The sequence below is a fragment of the Eumetopias jubatus genome, unplaced genomic scaffold, assembly GCF_037043125.1.
Source record: "Eumetopias jubatus isolate StellerSeaLion01/CBP00866 unplaced genomic scaffold, mEumJub1_p1.0 scaffold_7, whole genome shotgun sequence".
Lineage (NCBI taxonomy): Eukaryota > Metazoa > Chordata > Mammalia > Carnivora > Otariidae > Eumetopias > Eumetopias jubatus.
The window spans coordinates 114,603,449-114,625,204 of NW_028274813.1; the positions used below are offsets into that span (position 1 = coordinate 114,603,449).

The following is a 21,756-nucleotide window of genomic DNA, read 5'->3' on the forward strand; positions in this document are numbered from 1 at the left end:
ACCTCTCCACAGATCCCAGATACCGCCAGGCAGCCCTGGCCAGCACCAGGCACCGGCTCGCTGGTGGATGCTGGTCTGGGACCAGTTTTCTCCACAGCCTTCAGCCTGGGCACCAGCTCCCTCCCCTGACAAGAGCAACCCCTTTCCTGCTTTGGCCCGAGGATTGGGAGGAAAGGGGAATTGGGGGGTGGGGAGAGTGCAGGGGAGGGAGTTGGGGTTGTGGAGGACTCAGGAACCCTTTAGGGGCCTCCCTTTGTCTGTCTCCGGCCCCGGTTTCTCACCTCCTCCTGCCCCACTTTTCGTTCTCAGGCAGGCGGTGGGAGGTGGGGACCAGCTGAGAAAAGGGAGGTGAGAAGGGAGCGTCCTGTTCTGCCTCCCCACCCTCTTGTGAGGTGGCCGAGCTCCCCCCCCACCCGCCGCCCCAGATGTGTCCCTCCAGGTGGCTTCCACTTTGGGGAGGGGTGGGGCCAGGCCCAGTGGGCTGTCCCCTCCCTGTTCCTGACCTGGGTCCCAGCCCAGCCCCATTCAGCCCTGGTTATACTGGAGGCATCCCCTTTGTTCTCCGAGGTCCTGGGCTCAGGGTGGGGGAGAAGGGGCATGTGGGAGGTGCCCTGCCCCACCTGCCCTGAGGTGGGGGGCAGTACCATCTGGGCTAGCCCCTTCCAGGGGCCAGCCCAGCCCACCATCAGTCTTCCTTTGCTTGGCTTGGGCAGCCTGAGGGTGCGCAGCCCAGCCTGGCCCACGGCTCCGGGCTCAGCCCTGGTGGTCATTATGCCAACAGCTCCAACACTGGTGTCTCCCATGCCCAGGGAGCAATGAGCCGGGGCACCCAGGCGGCAAAGCGCCTGGGGCTTCCCCACATCCAGCAAGGAGTGCGGGTGAGGGAAGGGAGGGTCACCCTTTGTCCTTGTGTGGACCTGGTCTGCCGGGTGGGACGAGGGACTGTGCTGTGCTGGGACAGCTTGCCTGCTTTCTCCCCATTGCCTGAGGCAGGAGAGAGAGGATGAAGTGGCAGAGGGGAGAGGCCAAGAACTCCTTGGAGCCCAGGTAGGGACTCCTGGCAGCACCTGATGCCCCCACTAGAGGGGCGTTTAGCAAAGGTGAGGGCGGGCCCCCTGTGATGTGCTTGCTGTCTCCGTCCCCTCCCCCACCTCCTGCCAATTTAAGCGTGAGATTGGCCTTGGGTAGGGCTTGGTCAAGGCTGCAGGGCTCCCCAGGGCCTGGAGTTAGAGAAGGTCCTCAATCCCAGGGGCCAGATTTGGGGGGATGGGTGTGTGCTCAAAGCCCAGGAATCTTGGCTTGTGGGCAGAGGGCCCTGTGTGCCTGGAGGGAAGTGGAGAGACTATTGTGCCCCTTGCGGTAGTCCTCTGATTCTAGTGGTCAGCTGCTGCACCCACTGCCTCTGAGCACTCATGTTGCCCTTTACTAGATACTGTTTTCTAAAACTCAGAATTTCAGAGAGACGCCAGAAGAAAAAAAAAAAAGGACCCAAAACCCTCTTGTGTGTGGGTCTTTGTTCAGCATAAAGCGAGACAGGATCCCTGGTACCAGGGATGGCTCATCTGGTACCATCTCCAGGTGCCTCCCAGAGCAAATGGCTGGTGGATCACGACCGGGGCCAAGGGTGCATTCCTGTGGAGAAGTGAGGCACCGCAGTGATTTCCACAGGGTCCCGCGGAGGCGCGAGGCAGTGTGTCGGAGGGTCCTGTGGGGCCAGTGAAAGGCCAGGGAGGGGAGGCCGTAGACGATGGTGCTTTCAAAGTCGGAGCCTTAGCCTGTTAGCCAGGGTCTCTTGGTTCTGCTGCCCTCTGTGTGGCACTCTGTGGACAGATGGTGCCTTCCAGTCCCAGGGTCTCCTCCCCCCTTCCCAGTGATTACCCACTGATGGATCTCTGGTCTCTTCCACCAGTTCCTCTACCTACCCCCCATCACCTGTCTTGGTCCAACATCCCTACCCAGAGGCCCTCCCCTCCTCTCCTCGCCTCTACTCAGGGAAGTCTCCCCGACTGCTCCAAGTTACTGATCCTCCACCTCCAGGCACCCACAGTGAAGACCCGCACTGGTTTGTACTTAATATTGTACCAGCCAATTAATTCCTGTGTTTATTCTACACATCCTGGCTGAGCTGTCTGTTTAGCCCTGGACTAGGCCCTCTTCGGGCTTCCGTGGATTACCTTGAACGTTCAACCCTGGGGAATCATGTACCCACCCGCTGGGCTCCCCTGCTTGGCCCCCAGGATAAGGAAGACACTGGGTGGCACTGGGGAGCAGCTCTTGGCTGGTGGCAAGGACCACCTGGAGGGGACACAGTGTCCTCTGCCTGTATGGATGGCCAGAGCTAAGTGACGTCAAGGATGCCCGGGTAGTATACTTAGTAGCACACCCAGGCACTCAGAGAAGGATGGGATTTGTTTGGGGGAGGTTGAAGTAGTCAGGGGTCCTCCAGAAAGAGAGAGACTGAGTGGGTCCTCAGGTGGTAGCAGACTTTGCAGAGACACAGAAACCAGGGGATTCCATAATTGGAAGGGTTCTTAGTAAAAAGAGTGTGGTAAGGCAAGTTTATTTCCAAATGCATTTGAGGCATTCTTGATAGTGACTTTTGTTTATGCATTGTGCGAATGAATGACCATCCTTGGGTGCTGTGGGCCCGGGAGAGCTGTGCTGACAACAACCTCCTCCTCGTGTGTACTTGGTTCCTTTAATGTCACTTTGTAGTGAACTTACTGAGTGTGGACCCTGGAGCCAGATGCCTGGGTTCAGACCTCTGCTCCACCTCTGCCTAGTTCCTTAATCTCGCCAGGCCTCAGTCTTACCCATAAAGTGAGGAAAGCAAGGGTATTTACCTCTAGGGCCAGCAGGAGGATTAAGTATGCTAATATATGCAAAGCATTTAGAACCATGCCTAGTACACAGTAAGCTCCCAAGAAACGCTAGCTACTCATAATTTATATCGGTGATGTGTTCTTAGTCTTTTCCCTGTAGCTGGTACAGAGATTTGATTTTATAGCTGTGAAAAGGGAGAGAGCCAGAGAGGTGGAATGACTTGCCCAAAGTTCCCAGCTCATAAGCGTGGTCTAGAATGCCTTCCTCCTGACCCCTGGGGCTCAGGGCTCACTCATCTGGGCATGGCCTGGTAATTGATTAATGTTTTTAGCATTAGTGATAATAATAATATTACAAATATGGCAGTACTGCTCCCCAACCTGAACACTAGTGCTCTAACAATGGTGTACATCTCCCATGAGCTTCCCCTCACTTTATTCCTTGGCCTCTTTCTCTGAGACGGCCACTATCCTATCTAGTTAGCATTCCCTTGCCTTTTTAAAATCATGTATTTTAATATATGGAAATTGTTCAGTTTGGGTTGCTTTTGAACTTTGTAAAAAGAACCTGAAACCAGATGCAGCCCTCTAGAATTTGCTTTTTTTCCCCCCTTCAACATCATATTCATAAGCTTCATCCATGTGGTTGTAAATAATGGTAGACATAGTTCATTCATTTTCACTGGTGCATAACGTTCTGCCATTTGAACCTACCACCATGTATTTATCATTCTTCTATGTGGCTTGTTCCCCTTTTGGTTCTTACAAACAATGCTGCCATGAACATTCTTGTCCTGTCTCCTGAGGCAACGTGCAGAGTGTCTCTGGGGCACACAGCTAGGAGCGGAATTGCTGGGCTGTAGGGCATATGCATATTCAGCTTTCCTAAAAAATGTGCCAAAGTGTTTTCCAAATTGGTTGGGCCATTTATGCTTCCTGCAGCAGGAGACCAGTGTCTCCATAGCTCCCACCCTCCCCAGTGCTTGGTGGGGTCAGCCGTCTTGGTTTTCACTGATTGATTGAGTGTAAAATGGTGTTACCTTATGGTCTTCATTTGCATTTCCAGAATTCAGGGTTTCTGGTATAGGAAATGGGGGTTGAGATGGGCAGCAGCCAGTGTGTTACAGATGCTTAGGAAGCGATTGTCCCTTTTGTCCCTCAGCATTCCCCAGTTAGTGGGGGTGCTGTTTCTATAAGCCTTGAGCTCAGGGATGGGCAAGGGCACTCAGGAGGACTCCCCAGGGAAGGGGGGGATGAAGGAGGAGCAAAGAGAGCTTACGTCCTGCACAATTAGAGCCCAAGGAACCCCAATGGTTCTGTGTTCACCCCCAGGATGGGCAGGGGTGGTCCTGGCTTGGGAGAGGGACAGAGCTTGTGTTTCATTATCTTAATTATGTGCAGCCCCCTGAAAACCCTGTCTCCACACCCTGGGGTCCAGCCTGGGGCTTGGCATTGGTGAGTACTTAATAAGAGTTTGGTGAGCTGGGGACTGAATACTGGATGAAAAAATGTGTATTTGTTCTTCCTTCATTCCCACCTCCTGGGGAGTCCTCCCTGATTGCTCTTGACCATTGAGTGAGTGATGGGGGGTGGCTGAGCAAGGTGGCTCCTGGGCCTTAGCAAAGTCCCCTCAGGTGGCCCTCAAGCCCCCTGCATCCCTGCAGAGGCTGAGAAGCTCGGTGCTGGCGAGGTAATTTGGAGCCACTCCCTCCACCATCCTGGTGCACCAACGATTGATTCCAGGCCGCTTTCCCCGCCTGGACCTGGGCCCCTGGAGCTGGTTAGAGAGGAGCGACAGAGCTGGTGGAATAATTATGCCTATTTCATGTGACACCCAAATTGATTGCCGCCAGGGTGACATTACCAGGGCATTGTTCCTTGTCTCCAACCTCTTATTACATGTTATTAGGGTGTGTGGTGTGTGTGTGTTTTTCTATTTTTTCCCCTTTCGGGGAATTAATCTCTCCCTGCCACCTCCTCTGCTTCCCTCTACAGAGAACCTGCTGGTGTCTCTGAGAGGGGGTGAGGGCCTGGCCAGCGTGCTTCCTCTGCCTGGCCCAGGCCCAGTAGGGCTATAGATGCAGTTAGGGAGGAGGGGGGTGGCCATCTCAAGTCCCTTTACGTAGATGTGAGTTTGGGGTGTCTCAGAGCTAAGAGGGGCTGCTGAGGTGTATATCCTAGCAGAGGGGTTTCCCACCAGTGTCCCTGCTTGCATACGTCTCCTGGCAGGCTACTCATCCACTACTGCTAAGGCAGATCTTCCATCCTGAGCCATCTGATCTTCCATTTGATTTCTCACCCTGAGCTGAATGGGCCTCCTGTGGGTTTTGACTCCACCCTCTTGGCCTGCATCGGGTTCTTTGCACTCTCCTCCTTGGGACACCCCTTAGAGATTTGCAGAGATGCCTCCCCCCAAGCCTGGGCTTCTCATGGGCATGCAGCCAGGCAATGACATCAGTTGCACCTGAGCAGAACTTAGCACCCGCCTGTGTCTGACCAGACAGGCTCACCACCTCTTGACTCTGATTTCGGTGTACACTTGGAAAAATGGGTTTTGGCAAGGGGTTGGCCAAGATTCACTTGAGCAAAGAGGGCTTTGAATAGTCAGTGGTGGTAGAAGGGCGTTTTTATTTATAGTTTGCCTGTCCATGTTCTAAAAAGCTCACTGGACCTTGGTTTGGGATGTGTTGGGGTTGTTTTTAAATCTTTTCCCCCTTTTGAGGCAGAAATAACAAACCTTCACTTGCCCCTGATCTAGCCCCACCACGGTATCCTGGCAGTACGCTGAAGAGAGAAGGGGGCTGTAGTCGGGAGGCCGGGGTTCTTCCGAGGCCCTAACCCTGAGATGCTGTGGGACCTAGGACAAGACCCTGATGCTCTCGGGCCTCACTTCCCTCGCCTGTGTGGGGGTCTCTAGGGTTACCGTGCCTCTGGAGTCAGACAAGCTCAGGGAGCAGGAGAGAGGTGAACTAATGGCTTAGAGCCTCAGCTTCCTCATCCAGGAAGTGGGGTATGTGGTGAGGGTTGGTGGGGTCATTCTGCCAAGCACTCTGGGTGTGTTCAATCTAAACATCTCTTTTCTTCCTTCTCTTTGAACTCTCTGCCCCCAGCCCCAAGAGGGCACCGTGAAGTCTGCCCTCCCCTTCTCTGAGGAGTTTCGAGCCCTGGGACATGAAGCCGCTTGCCCACAGCCCTACAGCTCAGCAGGCCCTTGAACCCAAATCAGAGCAAGGCAGTGTAGTACGCAGGAGGGGTCAGACGGCCTTGGGCTCGGCACCTCAGGCCCCGTCCTAGCTCTGCCGTTCATCGCTGTACGATTCGTGGCAGGCTGCCCCACCTCTCTGTGCCTCAGTTCTTTCATCTGTAAAACGGGGATCATAATACTAATCTAATAAGATCGTTGTGAAGAGGAAACAAGCTCATGTTTGAGTTCATAGCCTGCTCGCCATGTGACCTTGAACAAGTTACAGAACCTCTTTGTGACCTTGAGCAAGTTACAGAACTTGTTTGTGCTTCTATTTTTTCCATCTGCCAAATGGGGTTAATGACACAGCGTACCTCAACAAGTTGTGGTGGGAGAGATGAATTTTTGTATGTAAAGTGCTTAGAATCATGCCTGGCACACGAAAGGCCCTCACCACCATCATATTTATCAGGTCTCTGGCCTTCCAGTGCCCTGCTGGTTGCACCCCTGCCTGCTCCCTGCCCTGGTCCTCTGAGGCTGTGAGCTCCTTCTCTTTCCAACCTGGAGGCTGATGGCCCTCCCAGGTGGGGATTGGCTGGTTTCCAGGCCTCCAAAGCCTGAGATGCGCCCTCCTGAGCTCTTTGCAAGGTAGAGGAGCCTTGAGGACTGGGGCGGTCAGGAAGGGATGAGGGGATCTGCCAGGCACCTCCCAAGATGGCCTGGGTGGTAGATTGAGCCGGAGACCTTCAGCAGTACCTTCTTGCCCCTGTGAGCCTAAGTTGGTGTTTTAGAGCCAGAGAGACGTGGGAAGGGAGAGGTAGTGGTACGGACATGAGTTTTCCTTGAGCCTCCTCAGGTCACCACATGGGTGCTTGCCTACCCCTCCTCAATTCTGGGACAGCTCCAATCCAAGGAGGGGTGCTCTTCACTCAGTTGGGCTCAGCACAGACAGTAAGTTTCCTAGAACCAGTGACTCCCTTCCACCCTCCCCAGGACAGCTCCTAGCTTCGCAGCTGGACTCTTCCCTCAGAACAAGCCTGTGAAGGGGCATCCAGGGCCAGAGTGGTCCAGGACTCACCCAAGGTCACACAGCAGGGCAGGTGTGCAGTGGGCCCTGACTGGATCCCCGGCGTGGGACCTGTGGGCCCAGTGCCCTTTGCTTCCTGAGAAGTGGCCTCCTCTAGGCCTTGCCCTACCCCTGCTCTTCTCCACCAAGCCGGCCACTCCTGGAGGGCAGAGCCTATATATAGAAGCCTTTAAACGCTAAGAGGCTTGGACAGTTAAAATTCATAATTTATCCTGAAAATGGCCTGGAGCTGTGGGCTGGCTGGGAGGCTGGCGGCTCGAGAGCAGTTCTGCTCCCGTTGGATGGGCTGTGGGGTAGGCAGGGGCATCCCGCCCTCAGGTGCGCGGGCTGGGTGCTTGCCCAGGGGCCACACAGGGGCAGCTGCCCTAGCGAACGGGCAGGCAGGCCCACTGTGCCCAGTCAGCAGCCTCCAACCTGGCGCGGCTGAGAGGCCGGCTGAGTGCCTGGCGGAGAGGCTTGAGTTTCCATGCAAACCTAAGGGATGGCGCTGGAGGCACTGGGCCAGGGAGGCTGTGGAGTGGTGGGAGGAGGGCGGCAGGCCCACACACCCACAGGGGCCACCCTCCCCTACACGCGCGCGCGCACACACACACACACACACACACACACACACACACACACACAGCCTGCCCCCCAGGGGGCCCAGCAACTCTGCCAGAACCAAGAACAAGAGGAAAATAAAAAATTATACACGACAAAGGACATGACCTCAATTTTCTTCCACGTTGATTTTTTTTCCTCCCTGTGGGGGGGGGGGCAGCTGAAGGAGGAGGAGAAGGGAGAGGATAGGCCAAGGTAGGCAGAGCAGCCCAGGAGGAGACAGACGGAGGCTGCCGTGCTGCTCGCCCACTGGCCACACAGGCTGGCTCTCTCCTGCGGGAGCCCAGCCCGGGCACCAGACCCCTCCTCTCAGGGTTCCCTGTCCTCCTCCCACACGCCCTGTGCCAGGAGGCAGCCCCCGCCCGATTAGGCTGGCCAGGGACTGAGTTTCCCCCATTAGCAGCTCACACCTTCAACCGTTATCAGCCATTCACACCTCAGCAGGGATTAGCCCTAGAAAGCCAGAATGGAGTGGCTTTAGAAGGAGCCCAGACCGATCAGGATTTGGGGTAGGAGAAAAGCAATTAGGAGTCCCTGGATGCTCTCCACCCCCCCCACCCCCGCACACCTTGGTTTGCACCAAAAATGCACCCCCCTTCCCTTCTTGGCCTGTGGAGCCTGAGCTCAGGGGACGCCTCCTCCTCCTCCAGGAAGCTCTCGGAAGAGCCTAGACTAGGAGGGGCTGTTCTCAGGAACTGCCCCAGCCATTGTTTGACTGGCTCTCACTGCACCTTTGAGGATGGCCGAGGTTTTATCAGCCCTGGCCCTACCCTGGGGGCTCTCAATCTGGGAGACCCAGAGGGGAGGCCCAGAAACTCCGACAGGGGAGAGGCAAGGGAGAGAAGCAAACACAGCAGATCACACACAGACCCCACAGAGATCCAGAGGGGGCTCCCAGGGGGGTGATCCCTTCTTGAGTTGGAGTCTGCAAGCCGAGCGGGAGGTCTCTGGGCACGTGGTGGGCAGCCAAGCAGTGCTGCAGAAGAAAGTCCCTGACCTGGGGTGACTGTTGAGGGCTTCCTAGGCAGACCTCCCTCCACCCCCACATCCACCCCCCCCACACCACCCCCCCCTCCCCCGCCGACACACTTCATCATTTCAAGACAGGGATCCAGTGGCTCCATGCCCTGGAGCTGAAGGTGAAGAAGGGACCTCAGGCAGGCAGGCGGGCACTGGGGGACAGGGCAAGTCAGGAGGAATCTGCCGGTTCCTTGGTCACTCCGCAGGAGTGCCTTCCCCTTTCTGGGACGGGCATCGTGAGCCCAGGAGCTCCGGGACTGGTAGCTGAGTCTGCGGGCCAAGCTCGCTCCATCTCCCCCCAACCCAGGCCGCCCCTACCTGCCCGCTGCCCCGGGTACCCATCTTTCTCCTCCGTTTTCTCTTCCTCTCTCTTCTCTTCCCTTTCTTTGCCGTGTGGCCCACTGTGTGTCTTCTCTATTTCTGTCACCTTTCCTCTCTCCTGCTCTTCTGCTCATTTCTGGGGGGCAGAGCTGGATGGGGCTGTAGGCAGACGTTCTGACACCCTCAGCCCCCTTCCCAGGTCAGCCGTCCCTCCTCACTCCCTCCTGCTGCAGACCCCGTCACAGACACGGAGCCTGTCAGGTCAGGGCGTGATGGTGCACGCCCGCCTCATGTCCACGTAGGGAGACAGCCCGCTGCAGGTGCTCAGGTCCCACAGCCGGGCTGCCCCCCAGAGGCCCTGGCCCCCAGCCATGGCGGCAGGCGGCTCCCTGCCAGGGACCTCATGCCCGTGTGTGCTGGGGAGCCCTGCACTCCCTGCAGAACGCTGAGTGGGAACACCATGAAATATTGATACTCTAAACCTAAAATAACTAAACCTTTCATTCTGTGCTGCAGCCGACCCCGAGTTAGGTGAGATTTTAGCAGAGACAGTGGCAACAGGCGCCGGAGGAAAAATTCAGCGTGTTCAGCATACACAGTTGAGGAAAGGCTTTTGTGGGGATTGGGGCACAGGGTGCCTACTTGCAGGTATCCAAGGACCGGTGCCTGCCTTGGGCCCGCGGCCTCACCCACTACCCTGACATGCCTGCCCCTCCCTGTGTGTCCAGAAGCATTCACAGCCTGCAGCTCTTGGGGCAGGCGAGTGGACCAGGAGGAATGGAGCTCTCTTGCCTCCTCATTTTGTGCCTAGGCCTGAGGGCAAATGAATTCCCTTTTGGAAGCCTGAGTTCTCGTCTGTAAAATGGCTCAAAAAACATACCTCTTTTGAAATCTACCTCATGAGACGGAGTGACCCCTGGCCTCCCTCCCAGGTGATCCCATGCCCCTCCTGTCCCCATCAGTCACCTGTCCCATCTTGAGCCTCACAGGGGACAGCCCCATGGTGAGACCTTTCAAGTAGATCCTTCTAGCCCCAGTGGAACTGCAGTTTGGGGCCTGAGCCCCCGCTCCTCTTCACCCCTAAGCAGGTTTGAGAATGTTGACTTTTTAGCTGGAAGAAGTCAGTGTCTGCTGTGGGTTCCCTCAGGGAGCCTGGAATCCACCCCTCACTGCACAGTGGAAGTAGACCAGAGAGGGCAGGCCGTGCCTGAGGTCACACAGCAGAGTGGCCTGTCTGGGAAGCAACAGAGCCAAGCAGTCATACCCTGGCATATGAGTGAGAGTGTGGTGGCGGCGCGGCACTCTGAGTGCGGGTCTGAGGGCTCAGCTCCCACCGCCGCTCCAGCACTGGGAGGGCTCAGGCTGCTGTGGGCTCTGAACATTGTGCCCCGGGCACGGCTCTCCCTTTGCCTGCCCGCCTGCCTGCCTTTGATGTTTATTCCTTTTGTATTTATTGGTCCAATTTTTAAACTCTTGCCTTGTGGGAAGCCCTTCAGGGGGCAGGGATCCAAAATAAAATGCTGATTAAAATGCATAAAACACTTCTCCTTTGCCATTGCAGGAGTAACCAGCAGGGTTCATGGTGCCAGAAAGGCAGGAGCAACATGGTGCGTGTCAGCAGCCCTGGTGACCCCTGTAGGCGCAGCCCTGTCCACACCCCTCGATGACAGGGACCCCATGGGGGTGTGAGACTGGGAGACTCGGGCCTGTGTGCCGGCTTGCGCAGGCATCTTAGCCGCTCCAGGCCTCAGTTCCGCCCCCCTTTCAGGACATCCACATGTAAAAGGTGGGGGATGAGGCAGTTTGGGGCCATGCCCTCCTGAAGCTGTCTTGGTCCTGTGGAGTATGGCCTGTTGTTGTGCGGGTCTCTCTGCCAGGTCGGGGTCAGGGGGTGGAGGGCGGAGGGCGGCCATGCAAGGCCATGCCAGTCAGCTTTTCCATCAACGGATTTGAATTCCCCCAGGTCCCTCACTGCTCACTCAGAGGGCCCTCAACCCCTGCAAAAGCTCTTGCATACGCTCTGTCTGTCCAAGAACATCACTGGGGGCTCTTCTGTGAGACACAAGCACCCATGACTGACCCAGCATTAAACATACAGGCACAGCGCCAAGTGCTGAGGCTTTGAAGCAGATTTCCCTCTTTGTTCAGGTTGCCAGGAAGCTCACCGCTTTCGTCATTATGCAGGACTTGGTGGTATTCTTCCCTTGTTGGCTTGCTTTATTGTTTTGTCGTCTTGTGGCATAATATTTTCTGTCAATTGGCTCAAGTGCTTTTTAGAATGAGGCATGTGCTGTACAGCAGTTGCATAATGTCACTACTAATAAGTATAACATGCTTCGAAGTTATGGGAGATAGATGATTTCTGACTGCATAGGTTACAGATGGCTTCCTGGAGGAGGTGGCCTTTGGGAAAGGAGGTCACGGAGGCCGCTGGGGCAGGAGGCTGAGAGTGGTCTCCAAAAGGATGGTTTAGAGCCAGGACAAGGTGGGGACACCTGGTTGGCTTCATGGGGCAGACTAGTGGGAGATGTGAACATGGGTTGGGGGGAGGCAAGGTGGTGGTGGCTTTGAATGCCTTATTCTGGTGTGTGTGAGGGGTTTCTGAACATCTCAGGTGACCTGTGCCCTGGCTGTCCCCCCCTTGGTCCTCAGCCCCCTCTCCAGCAGCCCCCACCTCACCCACCAGCTCAGCTCTGAGCTGGGCGCCCAAAGTCCTGTTGACCTCCCCAGGTCCCCAGCCTCACTCCCACGCCAGCCCCAGCTGCCGGCCCAATTACGCATTGATCGCCTGTCAGGATGTTTGCTTTTCTGGTGGGTCACTGGAGCGTGTGTGATCGTGGGAAATGGCCTGGTGGGGGTGGGGTGGGGGAGGCCGAACCACAGAGTCCAGGGAGAGGATGAGAGGGGCTGAAGGGAGGGGGGTGGACAAAGCCGCTGGGGATAGTGAAACCTTGCAGATTCCATAACATGTCAGTGACACCCAGAGCCCCCTCTGGTTAATCAGTCACTTAGTCCATCAACAACCCGGGAGCACCTGTCAGGCCTGGGAGGCCGCTGGAGCACCGGAAAGTGTGTGGCATGTCCTGCAGAGCAGAGCTCTGCTCCCAGATCCACCCCCTCTACGGGCTGAAGCCACAAGCTCTTTGAGCCCCTGTTGCCTGAAGGGGCGAATGGTGGGTGACAAGACCTGTGGCCTTGAAAGCAGAGGCTCTGTGCAGGTGTAGGAGTGGCGCTGGGAGAGTTGAGGTAGGGATGTGGGACCCCCCAGCCTGGGCTTCCCCTTCCTGCAGTGAGCCCCCCAGGCGCCATGCGTGTGGAGCGTCTGAACAGGCAGCAGTCGGGCTCTGGTTCAGCCCCCCGAGACCATCAGGCCCACCCTCTGGAGTTTGGAGAAGTCCAGACTCGTCCTCCTAGCCCCCTACTTGCCCTGCTGGGCCAGTTTCCCAGGCAGTGGCACAGAGGAGGGACAGAGGAGATGGGGAGGCAGTCTGGGCACAAGTAGGAACAGGTCGCCTTGCAACATGCTGGGAGAGAGTCATGGGGGGCTAGCTCCCGCACACCCCTTGCTTACTCCTCTTGCAGCCTGCACTCAAGCTGGGCCCCCCTCCTGGTGCCGTTACCCCTGTGACCGCCACCCAAGCCCTGCATGTTCCTCAGGACCCAGCTGTGATGAGCCTTGTGTCCTCAGGGCTGCAGCGGGGACTGGCCTCCAGCTACCGCCCGGCCCATGGCCCTGACTCTACCCAGCTCAGGCCACCAGCTGCACAGAACCCTGGCTCTAGGAGGGGCGTGATCGGAACCCCGAGACACAGACAGATGAAGTCTGATGGCCCTTCATCTCCCCCCATCTCCCCCTGGGGGTCAGAAAAATCTTCTTGGAGCAGTGGACATTAAATCAGGCCATGGAGATGGGGTTTCAACAGGCAGGGGAAGGGGCATTCCAGGAAGAAAGAACTGCAGGGACCAAGGTCAGGAACACTCATTCGCTGGGCCTTGAGCCCTGAGTTCGGAAGGCCAGGGTGGGGTCACAGCGGACCCAGAAGAAGGGGAGAGTCGGAGAGATTCCACGGGGCGGTGGGGGGGGCATCAGGGCAGAGTCCCAGCTTTCTGGCTGGGGAGCCCGCCACTGATCAGGAAAGCCCACTGGGAAGCAGATTCATGAACACTGACAGGTGCCACTGGGTTTGCTGATATCCCAGGGCTCTTGGGCTGGGGTTCAACTGCAGTGCCAGTGAGGAGGGGGCCATGGTGCCTGGGGAAGCTGAGGCTGAGAGGGTGGCCCCCAGCAGCGGCAGGAGCCCTGGCCCGGCAGGCTGGGGACCAGACATACTCCTCCGCAGGCTGTTCCCGGAGGCTTCAGCCTTTGAGTCCCTTTGATTCCCTCTGTGAGCCCTGAGGGCAACTCCGCAGGTCTGGCTTTATCCCTGATGAGCACCAGGGGAAGCTGAGGCTCAGGGTGTGCGGTGGGGTATGGGATGCATGCCTGGATCACATTGCCTATGAAACATAAAATGTAAAGGAGGTGGATGCCACCTGGGGTGCCAATACCAGGCTCCTCTTCAGGGCACCCCACCCCCCATCCCAGGGATGCTGGGGAATTCCTTTGGGAGGGCTCTGGGCAGGGTCAGGAGCATGGAGGAATCAGCATGGGGTGGCAGGAGACTCTCTGGCCTCGGCATCTGGACCTCACTCTGGGGTCCCGGGCTAGTGTCCTGTGCCACTCTGGGCCCCCCGCCCCCCGCTCTCTGTCTGTGTCAGGGACCCCCTGACAAGGCAGGAGGGCCCAGGGTGGGGCCGGCCAAACGCTGTCCCCTAACCATCGCTTCTGTCCTGTGCTTGCTCCTGGCTGCAGGTGAGCGAGAGGATGCTGGCGGGGGGCGCGAGGAGCATGCCCAGCCCCCTCCTGGCCTGCTGGCAGCCCATCCTCCTGCTGGTGCTGGGCTCGGTGCTGTCAGGCTCGGCCACCGGCTGCCCGCCCCGCTGTGAGTGCTCGGCCCAGGAGCGTGCCGTGCTCTGCCACCGCAAGCGCTTCGTGGCAGTTCCTGAGGGTATCCCCACCGAGACCCGCCTGCTGGACCTGGGCAAGAACCGCATCAAGACGCTCAACCAGGACGAGTTTGCCAGCTTCCCGCACCTGGAAGAGCTGGAGCTCAATGAGAACATCGTGAGCGCCGTGGAGCCCGGCGCCTTCAACAACCTCTTCAGCCTGCGGACGCTGGGGCTGCGCAGCAACCGGCTGAAGCTCATCCCCCTCGGCGTCTTCACGGGCCTCAGTAACCTGACCAAGCTGGACATCAGCGAGAACAAGATCGTCATCCTGCTGGACTACATGTTCCAGGACCTGTACAACCTCAAGTCACTGGAGGTCGGCGACAACGACCTTGTCTACATCTCCCACCGGGCCTTCAGCGGCCTCAACAGCCTAGAGCAGCTGACGCTGGAGAAATGCAACCTGACCTCCATCCCCACCGAGGCGCTGTCCCACCTGCACAGCCTCATCGTCCTGAGGCTCCGGCACCTCAACATCAACGCCATTCGGGACTACTCCTTCAAGAGGTTGTACCGGCTCAAGGTCTTGGAGATCTCCCACTGGCCCTATTTGGACACCATGACACCCAACTGCCTCTACGGCCTCAATCTGACCTCCCTGTCCATCACCCACTGCAACCTGACCGCTGTGCCCTACCTGGCCGTGCGCCACCTGGTCTATCTCCGCTTCCTCAACCTCTCCTACAATCCCATCGGCACCATCGAGGGCTCCATGTTGCATGAGCTGCTGCGGCTGCAGGAGATCCAGCTGGTGGGCGGGCAGCTGGCCGTGGTGGAGCCCTACGCCTTCCGCGGCCTCAACTACCTGCGCGTGCTCAACGTCTCGGGCAACCAGCTGACCACCCTGGAGGAGTCGGCCTTCCACTCGGTGGGCAACCTGGAGACGCTCATCCTGGACTCCAACCCGCTGGCCTGCGACTGCCGGCTCCTGTGGGTGTTCCGGCGCCGCTGGCGGCTCAACTTCAACCGGCAGCAGCCCACGTGCGCCACGCCCGAATTCGTCCAGGGCAAGGAGTTCAAGGACTTCCCCGACGTGCTCCTGCCCAACTACTTCACCTGCCGTCGCGCCCGCATCCGGGACCGCAAGGCGCAGCAGGTGTTCGTGGACGAGGGCCACACGGTGCAGTTTGTGTGCCGGGCGGACGGCGACCCGCCGCCCGCCATCCTCTGGCTCTCGCCCCGCAAGCACCTGGTTTCGGCCAAGAGCAACGGGCGACTCACAGTCTTCCCCGACGGCACGCTGGAGGTGCGCTACGCCCAGGTGCAGGACAACGGCACGTACCTGTGCATCGCGGCCAACGCGGGCGGCAACGACTCGATGCCAGCCCACCTGCACGTGCGCAGCTACTCGCCCGACTGGCCCCATCAGCCCAACAAGACCTTCGCTTTCATCTCCAACCAGCCGGGCGAGGGAGAGGCCAACAGCACCCGAGCCACCGTGCCTTTCCCCTTCGACATCAAGACCCTCATCATCGCCACTACCATGGGCTTCATCTCTTTCCTGGGCGTCGTCCTGTTCTGCCTGGTGCTGTTGTTCCTCTGGAGCCGGGGCAAGGGCAACACGAAGCACAACATCGAGATCGAGTACGTGCCCCGCAAGTCGGACGCGGGCATCAGCTCCGCCGACGCGCCCCGCAAGTTCAACATGAAGATGATCTGAGGACGGGGCGGGGGCGGGGGGCAGGGGCCCCCGGGGCAGGCCGGGCAGGGGAAGGGGCCTGGCCGCTGAGCACTCGCTCCTCAGTCCTTCCCGCCGCTCCCCTGGCCCTCCACACACATCCCTGTTCCCTGCGGCTCCCTCCCACCCCCCCCACCCCCTGCCGGCCCTCACCGCCTGCCCTCTGTCTACCAGGACCTCCGCAGGCCAGGCCTGGGGACCCCACCTGCACAGGGCCACACGTTGACAGACTGGAGTCAGAAGCCGACAGACCGACACGCGGCACAGTCAATAATTCAATAAAAAAAAGTTACGAACTTCCTCTGTAACTTGGGTTTCAATAATTATGGATTTTTATGAAAACTTGAAATAATAAAAAGAGAAAAAAAAAACCTATTTCCTATAGCTAGTCGGAATGCAAACTTTTGACGTCCTGATTGCTCCAGGGCCCTCTTCCAACTCGGTTTCTTGTTTTTCTCTTCTTCCTCCCCGTCCTCCTTCTCTTCCTCCTTTCTCTTCTCTTCCCCTATGGGGAGGGATCACTCAGGAAAACAGGAAAGGAGGCTCCAGCACCCCCCTGCCCGGGCAGCTGACAGGAGCGGGCAGGGCGGCAGGTGCGGGCCCGGCTCCGGGCTGGCCGTCTGCAGGGAGCAGGCGGAGGAGACAGGGCTGCCTGGTGGGGGTGGGGGCTGGTGGCCAAGCCGCCGGGAAGCAGTACTGCCGGGGGTCGGGGGCCCGACTCGGGTGTGGCTGAGACTCTGGACAGGGGCTGGGGTCCTCCTGCAGGACGGCACAGTCAGTGCAGAGGGCCGGGAGCTGGAGGCGGGACCGAGGCCTAACTTCTGGTCCCAGCTCTGCCACTGACTTACTGTGTGGTTTCAGACAGGTCACTGACCCTCTCTGGGCCTCAGTCTCCGCATCTGTACAAATGGAAACGTGACCCCCCGCCCTGCCTACCTCACAGGGCTGTTGTGAGGAATTGATGAGATGATGTATGTGAAACACTTTGTAACCTGTAAAGCGCTGTGCACATGTGTGGGTGACTGTTCTCATTATGGTCATTATTATCTCACCATGGGGGGAGTGTGGGGTCAGGCTTGGGGGCAGATCGGGGAAGGGCCGCTGGCTCCAGGGACTTGAAGAGGCTCCCCTTAGAACAGCGGCCCAGGCCGCCGCTGTCCGATAAGCCTAGCCGGGGCTCTGAAGAGTCATGGGTGTGGGAGCGGGGTCCACTGCACTGGAGGTGACCTGGAGGGTCAGACACCACCCCGCCCGCTCACACCAAACCGGGCCGCTCCAAACTCGGCCCTCGGAAGGGCTGTCCCAGATGACAGAATTGCCAAGGGCCAGTCCGGTCGCCCTGTCACCTTCCCTGACTCCATGGGCCCTGGCTCAAGAGGCTGGGGACTAGCTCGGCCAGCATCTCTGTTGGGCCAGGAGGGTGCCAGGGTCAGGCAGGCCTGACTTCTCCCCTCCACTGTTTCCTCTTTCTCCTCAGGGACCCCTTGGATTCAGCCCCGAGGCAGGGTGAGCCCTGCTGCCTGTAAGTCCTCAGGTCAGGGAAGGATCCAGTGATGCAGGAACGGACGGGCACACACTTAGCTGAACGTGGAGGGGAAGCCCTAAGGGGGGTCAGCACTCAGCAGACTTCCAGAAGGTAGCGTCTCCAACTGGGGGTGCTCCTGGGGCGCACATGCCCAACCTGAGCTGGCATGGACCAGGTAGCACCTTCTAAAGCAAGCTTCTGTTGGGGGGGCATGGTGAGCAGAGTCTGGCATGGAGTTGGCACTCATTCCCTCCCTCCCTGGATCTACCGATGTCCCAAGAGCCAGCTCTGCTCCTGGCTCCCCGCTGATGCAGCTTGTAGCTGGGCCACGCCGCCCTGGCCCCCTCTCTCAGCAACCACCCCAGGCTGCCCCTGGCTCTGGGGGGGCCTCAAGCCCTTGGAACTGTGGTTTTATCCCCTGGAACAAACAGGAACCTCCCCCCATTGGATTCCGGTGTGGAAAAGGTTGATGGTCCCTGGGGAGCAGGCTAGACTAGTGATTATAGGCTCTGAGCTCTGAGCTTTGGGTTTGAGGTCCTGTTCTAGCACTGACTAGCTCTTCGGGACTGTTACTTAACCCCTCTGAGCCTCGGTCTCCGTCACATAAAGATGATCTTACTGCTTTTCGTCGTTAGGACATTAAATGAAGGAGCATAGGTATACTTGTTGTTCGGTGTGATACCTGGCACCCGGTAAGCCCTCTACCAGTGCTGGTGGTGATTCCTATCAAGGCCAACTCTGGTACAGATGCAGAGGCTGAGGACCAGAGAGGGTGGTAGTGTATCCAAAGCCACACAGCTTCTAAGTGACAGGACCAGGGCCTGGGAGTTCCAGATTCCCAGAGCCACAGACTCCTAAGTCTGGCTTGGGACTTCTCGGAGCCACGCCTGGGGACCCCCACCTAGCAGGAGACCACTTTGGGGAGCACAGGAACAGAGAGGGGAGTCCTTGGGCAAGGGGGTGGCTTGTACATAACAAGAGGCCAGTGGTGTCACCTGAGGTTCCAAGAACCTGATAGGCCTGCTCACCTCCAGAGAGAGGCACACAGCCTATCCACGACCCCAGCCCTAGATACCTTGTTGGGCACCGTTCTCCCTCAGGAGCCAGCCCGTGGGATTGTTACTTACCCCTCTGAGAGGCCTAGGGCTTCACAAGCTTCTGGTAAGAGCAAGTGGTTCAAGGGGCCAGTTTATTCTTGGCTACTTTGAGGGAACCAGACCTCTGAGGAACTTCAAGGACACAAGAAAATTGTGAGGTGGTTTTCAGATAGGAGAGAGAGTCCTTTTGGGGGAATGTCAATGCCCAGGGCAGGAGGCTGGGTTGGCCCAAGCAAAGGCAGTCTGGGTTTTAGAACTGCTCCTTCCTAGGCATGGGACCTCCATCTATCAAAGATAGTCATGAACTCAAGAGCCCTGCCAGATTGAAGGGGGAATGGCCTGCAGAGTCAGCCTGCAGCAAGCACCTGGGTCACTGCCACCCCGCCCCTGCCCCTGGTGTATCCCTCACCAGTGAGAATCGGGGGCCCGGAGAGGGGAAGTAACCCAGCAGAGTCACCCAGCAGAGTGATGGATGGGGCCTGGGCTTTGGGGTCAGGCAGACCTTGGGTCCAGTTCCATCTCAGGTGAGACAGTTGTTTGCTGTTGTACGATTTTCACCACCACAGTATCCTTACAGACAGGCAGGGAAGTGGCAGGTGTACTCAGGAACAGGGAAGGAAAGGGACCGGACGGGGGACAGTGGGAAACAGCTGGAACTTCAAATGAGACTGGGGTAGAAGCCAAGCCTAGTGATGCCCTCTGATTTGCCACGGAAGGCCTCGGGGCTGTGTGGGAGGATGGGAGCAGACGCAGGCCATCACTGCAGTTTGCCCAGGACAGAAAGAGTGGCCATGCTCTGGGGCCCTGGAGGACAAGGCCTCCCCCTGCATGTGTTTGCGGGGATGGAGGTGACAGGGAGCCAGGGAGAAGGGGTCAGAGGAGCAGTGTAGACCCTGGCCAGTATTAGGAGTCCTGGGGGACCTTCAGACTTTTAGGGCCCGAAGTCAATGTTCATGAGGTATAAGGAGGGGGCGCAGCACAGACCATCTGGGATTAAGTGATTTATTGGGGACCTCACAGAACCTGGTTCCGTGGTCTATCATCTTTCCTGCTTCTCTCCCCAATATTATGTCCTCTGGTAACAAAACCCCAACTCCAGTCCGCCTTGCTAGGGTCTCTGATCTCTTCATTCATAGTCTCCTGAGCAGGAGAATCTGATTGGCCGCCTGCCATCAATGGATTGGCTGCCCTAAGTCAGGTGCTCATCCCTTTATCCAATTAGCTGAGGCCAAGGAACTCAACCCGCTCTAAGCCAAGTTTGGGTGAAGATGACGCGGAAAGAGCTAACGGACCCTATCAGTTATTTATTGCTACATGACAACCACCCCAAAACTTAGTGGTTCAAAATAACAAGCATTTATTTGCTCCAACGCGCAACCTGGGCAGGGCTTGGTAAAGGCAGCTCGGCGCTGCTGTGCGTGGTGTTGATTAGGGAGCCTTGACTGCGGCCGGAAGATCCACAGCGGCTTCTGGCCAAGGCTGTCTCAACGGGGGAGGCCGGAAGGGCTGGAGGCCAGCCTGCTCCTCCATTTCCCTGTGGTCTCTCCAGCAGGCTAGCTGGACTTTTTCATGGTGGCTCGGCACTCTAAGACGGCAAAACGGAAACTGCCAGGTCTCTCGAAGCCTAGGCCAGTAATCAAGGCAAGTCACAGGTCCGCCTCGCTTCGAGGGGAGGGAGGACAGCCTCCAGCTCTCGGTGGGAGAAGCCGCGAAGTCACAGGACACAAGGGCATGCAGGACGCGAGGGTTGGTGCAGCCACCTCTGGGGACCTCCATAGGGACCTCAGAGGCGCCTTTGTCCTCTTAGGAACCACTCATTGGCGCACAGACCTCTACAGTTTACCCGGGAGTAGGGAATTAGCGAGAGCAATGATGACTGCCCCACAGATGGGTCTCTAGCTGGTAAGGAAAGAGTCAGGACTTGAACCAAGCTTGCTGCCCCTGGGCCAGTGTCCCTTTGAGCAGAAGCAGGAGGCAGAGGCTCCCTGGGAGTTATATGGCAATAGTAATAGTCATCACTGCCCACAGGCCAGATGCTACCCCTACATTTTTTTTTTTTTTTTAAGTAGGCTGCACACCCAGCACGGAGCCCAACGTGGGGCTTGAACTCACGACCCTGAGATCAAGACCTGAGCTGAGATCAAGAGTCCGTCGCTTAATTGCCTGGGCCACCCAGGTGCCCTTCACTTATGTTGTCTCATTTAATCCCACCACGAGGAGGTTTAATCTCCTTTTCCGAGGAGAAGGCAGGCCCAGGGAGAAGTGACTGTCCCGGGCTGCCCACCAGGGAGGTGATGAAGCCCAGATTCCTACTCAGGGTGCCAGGACTTCACAGCAGACAAAGCACCAGACTGGGTCCCTCACACTGAACCATCCCGGAACCAGGCTTCTCCTGTGTGGATGTGGCCACAGTCACGTCACCTCCCATGGCCGCCTTCCTTTGTGGGTCGGTAGTGGACCATGTGCTGTGGCACAGGTGGGTGAGTGCAGGGCTGGGGGGGGGCACAATCAAGGCTTCTACCAGTTCCCCCTCCCAGTCCCCAGTCCACCTGGCCTCTCTGTGGGACCCAGAGGCCCAGCAGCCTGTTGTGAAGACCTGCAATCTGGCCCTGGTACCTACTGGGGCACTGGGTACTACTGGGCGGGGGTCCATGCAGTGCAGCCCTGGGGGTTCAGAGCCTTCCCCTGGCGGCGCCAGCTCTGACTGCCCGAGGTAGTTGACTGCTCAGCCTGTAAAGGGATTTGCAGCCTCCCCATAAACCTATTACGGCTCATGCTGTGTCCCCAGCCCAGGCCCTGTCATCGTGCTGGCGGACTGCTGGTGTCTGGGAAGGCTAGGGTGGGTCCTTTGGGAGCCATGGAGACTAAGCACGCCCCAGTGTCTCATCTCCCAGTTCCGTCATGCCTCGGCCCTCACGCCAACCCCTGTCCTGGATGTGACCCCAGCAGGCACCAGGGCCTGGCCCTTCCTCAGCCCCTCCAGCTATATCCCCCATCCCTTCACTCTTGGTCTGGGCTGTGACACAATACCCTGGAGAAGGCTCATCCTGGGGATGGAGCAGCAAGAATGTTCTGGAGCAAGAGGAGGGGGAAGCTGATGGCAGAGGAAAGAAACAGCCGGGCAGGAGGGAGGGCGGGTGGGATGACTACCACGCCGGGTTCCCAGGATCCAGAGCTCGGCCTGAGTGCCGTGACCAGCGTGACTGTTTCCCGGTTTTGATGATGAGAAACATGAGTCTCAGAGAGGCTGAGCCACTGCCCGAGGTTGCACAGCTCAGCAGTAACAACTTGGAAATCACACACACAAAAATGTTCATGGTGCTCCCATTTTGCAGATAAGGAACTGAGACTCAGAAAGGGGAGCTGACAGGTC

At 58.0% G+C, this 21,756-nt stretch overlaps 1 protein-coding gene across 6 annotated transcripts in view; it reads left to right on the forward strand.

Annotated features, from left to right (window-relative positions):
- Positions 1 to 16,775, forward strand: part of LINGO1 (leucine rich repeat and Ig domain containing 1) — a 75,581-nt gene extending 58,806 nt beyond the window's left edge. For all 6 annotated transcript variants that reach the window (XM_088024901.1, XM_088024897.1, XM_088024898.1 and 3 more), the window contains one exon: positions 13,887 to 16,775. In XM_088024901.1, coding sequence (XP_087881027.1) covers positions 13,899 to 15,743 — 1,845 coding nt within the window. In that variant the 5' untranslated portion in view covers positions 13,887 to 13,898 and the 3' untranslated portion in view covers positions 15,744 to 16,775. The remainder of the gene's footprint in view (positions 1 to 13,886) is intronic.
- Positions 16,776 to 21,756: the final 4,981 nt, after the last annotated feature.